Genomic DNA, 7206 nt, shown 5'->3' on the forward strand with positions numbered 1-7206 from the left:
CTGTTATTAACATTTCATGTTGGAAGGTCTATGGGCTCAGTCAAAAATGAGGAAATTGTGATTACATTTTTTGCCACTGATTTTTAAATTTCTCCCTCCACTCAAAAATATTTTTTCTTATTATTCCCTCACTTACTGTACATGCCTGAGTTTACAGTATGATTTGTGTGACTTCAACACTTGAAGGCTGTTTTCACCTTCAGCTGCTAAAAGTCGAAAGTTCTTTGTGATCACTTTAAATCTCAGTTTAAAGGCCCAGACACACCAGACCAATGTCAGAGAACTAGCTGTAGGAGCCAAAATGTGCATTTAACCTCTGTTGTTTATTATTTGTTAGGCTGCGCACGTTATTTTGGTCACTTTAACTTTCAGTGGTAATTTCACATTATTTCACATTATTTTACTTGTTCATTTACTGGCATGATGGTTTCGTTAGACAAATAGGGTGTTGGCTCCGATATTTTCTGTTGACTGTAACCTTTATTTGCATTAGTTTGTCAGATGTTTGTTTAATAAATCATCATAAAAACGCAACATTGAACTTCAAAATGCATTCTTTGAACGCGTCACAGTAACGAGCCGGACTCAGCCTCTTAGCAGCTTTATAACTGATAGTAGCCACTACACTAGCTGTGACGAAAGCCAACTGTTGCGTTGCCTCAAGACTTAAGGTCAAGACTTGAGACCTTACTTTGACTCTGGCTCAAAGACTTTAGACTTCACTTGAACTTGTGCCCAAAGACTTGAGACTTAAATTGGACTCTAGCTCAGAGACTTTAGACTGGACTTTGACTCTAGCTCAAAGATTTGAGACCTATCTTTGACTCTCACTAAAAGACTTGAGACTTGACATGGACTTGTGAATAAAGACTTGAGACATGACTTGGACTTGTGACCAAAGATTTTAGACATGCCTTTGACTCTTACTCAAAGACTTGTAACATGACTTGGACTTGTAAAAAAAAAGACTTGTGAGTGTCGGCACTGACAGTTCAATCAGATTGTGGTGTGTTATGCCGATAGCGGTTAATGTAGCCTCAGCATAGATGAGCAGTGGGCCACAGAGGTCCAGTAGCTAACTCCACATCTCCAGACTAGTTTTTATTTTACTAATTTGTAGCTTTCCGCCCAAACCAATGCTGACTGAAGAGAGAAATCATTTGCAGACTTTGATGTGCAAAATCTGTGATGTTCCTTTTCAACGCCTTTAATGCAGCCACTTGGGGGCTGCAGACACAAACCATAAACACAGCACTTACATATTATCTTAAGTTAATATTACAAAGGTGCCTATTAAGTATTTTCAAACATTAGTATTCACCTCATGTTTCTGTTCACCTGATGAATGTACATCCATTACTCACTCTCTCTTAGCTTTACTTTCCATGCATGTAGGACATTAATATCGCAGCTGTATCTGTTAAATAAGATGTAAGTTCAAGTGGAGCAGGATATGAGATGCTTTATTGGGGTTACAGGTTGATGTGGCTGCAGGATCTGAGCACAGACAATTTGCCGACATTTCTCTTGTTGAGGCGTTCTTCTGTTTCAGATCCCCCATCCCACAAACACACACAAATCCACACTGATGCCCTCCTCAGTGAGGCTGAGTGAGGGCTGAAATTGGTGAGATGTGAAAGAGAAGTGTGTGAGGGGGAGAGAGGGAGGGAGGGAGGGGAGGAGAAAGAGGAAAGTGGGGAGAAGGGAGCTGACAAACAGAGAGGGAGAACAAAAATGGAGAGAGCGTTTATTATCAGATACTTGCCAGTCCGTATTATTATCTCCTCCTTCACTTTTCATTGCCCACTAGATTCCAATGTTCCAGCAACTAAAAAATAACAACCTGCTGTATTCCCTCCATCCTGCATTTAAACCACCAAGGGATTTTGGGACAGAGGAGAAATTATTACACCCTCTCCCTCCTCCTCTCCTTCACCCTCCCTCCACCGCCTCCCCCTCCATCTCTGTGCCCGCCTTCGACCTCCAACTCTCCTCCGATCCCTCTCTTCCTCGCCCTCGCTGGGTTTCACTTGGAGGACATGGTGTAGCAGCCGTGTGGGTGCCACTGCATGTCACGGATGCGCCTAATGGACTGCATCTGGGGGCAGCGGGCGCCAAACTCGTTGAAGTGCCTGAAGTCGCCCTTCTCCAGCAGGTACTGGCTGCCACGGTAGCCGGGGAACTGGTAACCCACCCAGCTGGGGGAAGAGGAGAGGGAGAGGACAGAGAATTTATATTTTCGAAGTGGAGAGACATTGCAAGATGAAAATACAGACAGTGACAAGGGAAAATGTGCATGATTGATCAGAGAAAATGAAAAGAAAATTGATTAAGACGAGAAAACACAAGGTTGAAAGATGAGTAACAGTCGAGTAAGATGTGAGAGAAAGATGCTTGAAGCACAGATGTAGAGGGAGGATAAACATCAAGCAAATAAAGACATCGATCTGTTTGTCATGCTGTCAGATGCCAAACCACAGATGTTTCAGACAGCAGGGAGTGCGACAAATGAAGTAATCACGGCATTTAAGAAACAGTGTCTGCTCTCTGCCACACCTCTGAGAGCAAAGACAGACACCGAGCTGCTGACGTTCATGACACCCTCAGCGAGCTGCTGGTGAAAAAGCCTCTATTCCTGAACTCGCTTCCAGAGCTCTCTGATAGTTGGTGATTATGCTGCTGTTTTTTGTTATTTTGAGAATGACGACATGATGTGGAATCTGTCAGACCCATGCAGCAGTATGAACTTTGTGATGCAGCTGTTGCAAAAGCAGGATTTAGCTAATGTTTGTAGTCAACACTGCTAAAAATGTATGATTTGACCATTGGGAGCTGCAGATACATTTGTGATAGCTGAGTTACAGCTCCATTGGGAAGTAGATGATAAAAGGTCAGAACCACTCTAAAGTCTTTATGCCACACTGTAAAAAATAATGGATGTTGCCACTCTGACGTCACCAATCAGTTTGTGGACTCCCGTTTTAAGCATTTTAGCCATCACCATTTTGGGTTTTTTGGGCCAGACGTGACCATATCTGACCAATCTGCGTTTCTGCTGTACTTATTATATTCACTCTGTTGCTTTGTGATAATCTTTGATAAACAATTTCTACTGGAACGGAAGCTTAAGTATGTACTGCTGAAAGAGTCAGTATCAGAGTAAGTGTATGCTATATTTCAATATTTGCTCCGCTTTACCTTACACATTAACCAGTCGATGCAAACCAGCAACTCAGTGTTCTGCTACGTAAAATGACCATTTTTGCCAGTTGGAATCTGGTGGCTTTGATACAGTGGCTTCAGTTACCCGTTGGAAAAGACTGTCTAATGTCAAGGTAAAGTGATGAATGTATTGTGAATATAGCACACATTTAAACAGATTTTTTTGTGGGCTTTACTGAGGTGGCTAAATACTAACTAACTGAGGCAGCGTTTTCTCAGCGTCATTTAATTTTAATGTATGTGATATGGGAATTTTCTACCTGGAAGTTATTGTAAATAAACATTGTGATTCAGTGTATTCTTTTAAAGAAGACAACAAAAATATTCGTAACATATTGTCACACCACTCACGTTCCACAGCTGACCATGATGCTGCCCACTCTGTCAGTAAAACCATAGGAAAACAGGCTGGGGACATCATCATCCATGATCTCCATCTTGCGACCCTTGAACTCTCCAACCTCATACAGGCAGATCTTGTGCTTCTCTGGGTCCTAGAAGACACCGGAGAAAGAAAAGGAGAGGAAAGCAGTTGAAATGAGGAGCAATAGAAGCTGCCAAAGTCAGTAAAGTCTTTTGTTTCCTAAGAGGTCAAACAGACAGGGGGTTTACCATGCGGACAGGCCTGAAGGACAGCAGGTAGTCATTCTTCTGACAGTTGCTCCAGGAGTCCCAGCGGGGGTATTCGCCCTTCTCCAGGATGAACATCTCTCCACAGAAGTTCATCTGCTCAAAGCCAACGAAGCTGAGGAGGGGAGGAAAAGTCACAAGGACGAGAAAGGACAGAGGTGATGAGCTCCAAGTATGGTGGACAATAATAATATTGCCTTTTAAAGGAGCACTCCACTAAATTACCGGCCATTCTTGACAATTGAGACAAATCATGTCCTACAAAAAAGTCAGTTATAACTTATTAATGCACAAATTATGTTTCTTGGATGAAACATTATTTTTAAAGACTTTATTTGTATACAATAAATCTGATTTATAGAATATTTTGAACTGCTTTTACTTCTTACCTTCTAAACTTGCCCTGTGACAGAAAACAGCCTTGTCCTCGACAAGAATTCACAACTTCAAATAATTAAAATGTGTTAATAGCCAAAATCTAAAACTAACAGTACATACTGATAACATTGGTGTAAAAATGTACTGTTACAATCACCTTTGTTTTAGAATTAAAGAAGTGTCCTAGATTGTTGTCAGCTCTGTCAGATTTCTACAAAAACATCATTTAATCAGGCATAAAAGGAGTTAGCTTTATTGCAGGGACTCCTGTGTTACTTCCTGGTCTCCAAAAAGGTAGGATTGCTGCTCTGTACTAGTATTTTTCTATTTTTTTGATAAATTCATTAAATAATACTGCTATCTGGTGTGTCTCAACCATAACAGGTCGATTCTGTAGCCCTTCTAAAGCCAAACTAAATAAGAATTATGGTTTAAAGATGAGCACTCTGGTTAGCATTTCAAGATCTCTTCGCAACTTTGAAAAATAAAATAGCTGCTCACTACCACTGCCGTGAAACTAATAAATATTTAACCTTTTGTCAACTCTGTAAAACATCAACTCTGTCAGAACTTACCTCTGACATCCATCATGTAGGCTATTTTACAAAAAAAATCTATCAAAAATCACTGGGAGGTTACATTACAAGGTTTAATAGTTAAGACTTTGATCTTTTGAAATATATATTTTTCAGCCTAATTGAAGAGTAAAAATCAAAAAGCCCAGAAAAAAAGGCTTTGCCACAATTTTCAAGAATGAGTGTTACATATGAAGATCTTTTTATTCCACTCTACTCAGCAAAAAAATAACCCTGCCGATGTCATCCTGGAAGTCCATTTGAGGTTGCTGATCGCTCGTCTTTTCTTTATCCTACTCCATGTAAAGTGTCTTTGGGGACTCAGAAAAGTGCTATGTAAGTGTGATGTATTTTTATTCTCTCTATTGCTTACCTCTCCATAATTGTTATTTCATTTATTTATGTTTAAATTTATTTATTATTATGTTATTTATGTTGTTTGTTGTCGATATGATGATACACACACACATGAATGAGTGATTGATATGATCAGCAGGACATTTCTGTTGTGCTTTGATGTCAAACATTGCTGTTTGTTGCTTTGTCATGTTGTGAGTTTAGGTATTGAAGTTAATTCTACCTCTACACTCTCTGCAGTCATTCGGGATAAAAGCATCAGCCACATGCCTCAAATGTGAAGTGTGAAATGTCAAATAATGGTGAGGTACAATTTTGAAATTACCTGCTCTGTGCTCAGAGGAGTGTGGGTGTCGGGTGAAGTATGATTACTTGCGGGTGGGTGTGTATGTGAAGCTGCATATGCACAGACTACTTACGGTCCGCAGTCGACACGCAGGGAGCGCACCCTGTCCATTCCCATGTCACATACATTCATACACTCTCCGTTGATCTCAATGCAGCGGCCCTGGAAGTTCTCCTGGTCAAACACACACATCTGGAGAGTTGGGGGAAAGGAAACACAATGGGAATGAGAAAGGAGGTCACAGAGGTGGTTTAAAGTCAAAGGCAACGTCTGAGGAGAGTAGAAACGAGATACAAAAATGTGACCAAAAAGAGAGAGGGAGAGTAAGTAAACTGAGTGTGTTACTCTGACAGCTCCCTCCTGAACGCACAGAAGCCTCACATGGTACTTTTATGTTAGTTGTAGTTGTCGCCCGCCTCCTCACTGAGCTGGAACAACCAGCAGGATGTGATAGTATAGACATCAGTCCAGAAACTGTTAGTGTGAGAGGCCAGCTGCTTCACATGCTGTAAAACAGGCTTCATGATATATCTGAAGATGTTTAAACATCTGTTAGAGTGTAGTGTGTGTGTGTGTGTGTGTGTGCTGTACCTTGTAGGACATCATGCCCATCTCAGATATCTTGTTCTGAGCCGCCTTCCCATCAGTCTGGGAAGCAGACTTGGATTTTTCTCCTCCAGCAGACATGATGACTGAGAAGAGAAGAGAAGAGAAGAGAAGAGAAGAGAAGAGAAGAGAAGAGAAGAGAAGAGAAGATGCTGTGAATCCATTTTCAATAGCTGTCACATTAAGCAACTGTGTGGAAATGATTACGGTGGGGAGGGGGATTAAACATTATGTTTCACTTATTTTCAAAAGCAAAAGCCCGCTGCAGTGATGGCAACATTTTTCTTTGGATCCTCCCCTTTACTGAGAGGAAAATTTGAGCAGCCTACCCACTACATCTCAAAGTAATAAACACAATTCCTCAAAGTAAGATAACACAATACTATATTTAAAGATTTAAATTATCCTCCCTTCAGCAATAAGAACAAAACAAATAACCTTTCCTGATCCCACCCCTAGCAACAGTTACACCATCCTTAACAAGGCTGAATTCAGTTCAGACTTTACCACACAAATTATTATCTTGTAGCTTTTTCTGCTTTATACTCTACACTTTTTCCCAACAAAAAGAACACCAGCAAAATAAGTCTTTGGTACAAAACAAAAAAAGCAAATCCTACTTAAAGGTGTTTATTCGTTGCTAATCACAAAAACACCTACTATATCCTTTAACACATGCATATAACTAACATAAACAATTTATTTTTTATATAAAACGCTGGTCGCCTGAAAATTTTTTCAGTTCTGAGCCTGAAATTAACTTGATTTTCAAAGTTATATTTTAGGTTCCACTAGTCAATACTTAAGTATTGGTTTTAGCATAATTTATATTAAGAATAAACTGTTTATTCTGAGTATTGGAGATTTATTCACAGCTACTGGATTTGTGCAAAAACAAATTCACATTTCACCAGCAATGTTTGACTTTCTTGACCTCAAACTACAAAACAATTTTCTCATTATCACTTATAACATCAGGTTATTCCTGCTCTCTATTGCCTTGTCTTTTCTTTGCTCATCTGTATGATGTTTGTCCACTGTCTTACCTGTGGCAGTGTGTGCGTAAAGGAGTAGGCTCAGGGCTGAGACTGG

General features: G+C 40.2%; 1 protein-coding gene across 1 annotated transcript; it reads right to left on the reverse strand.

Annotated features, from left to right (window-relative positions):
• Positions 1-1442: 1442 nt before the first annotated feature.
• Positions 1443-7206, reverse strand: crybb1l2 (crystallin, beta B1, like 2). The gene is made up of 6 exons (XM_033624823.2): positions 7161-7206; positions 6100-6200; positions 5582-5700; positions 3835-3967; positions 3574-3716; positions 1443-2198 (listed from the first exon to the last, which is right to left on the reverse strand). Exons 2-6 carry the CDS (start codon positions 6193-6195, stop codon positions 2027-2029), a joined length of 663 nt encoding a protein of 220 aa, XP_033480714.1. The 5' UTR covers positions 6196-6200; positions 7161-7206; the 3' UTR covers positions 1443-2026.

This window comes from Epinephelus lanceolatus, chromosome 3 (genome assembly GCF_041903045.1).
Source record: "Epinephelus lanceolatus isolate andai-2023 chromosome 3, ASM4190304v1, whole genome shotgun sequence".
In the NCBI taxonomy this organism is placed as follows: Eukaryota; Metazoa; Chordata; class Actinopteri; order Perciformes; family Serranidae; genus Epinephelus; species Epinephelus lanceolatus.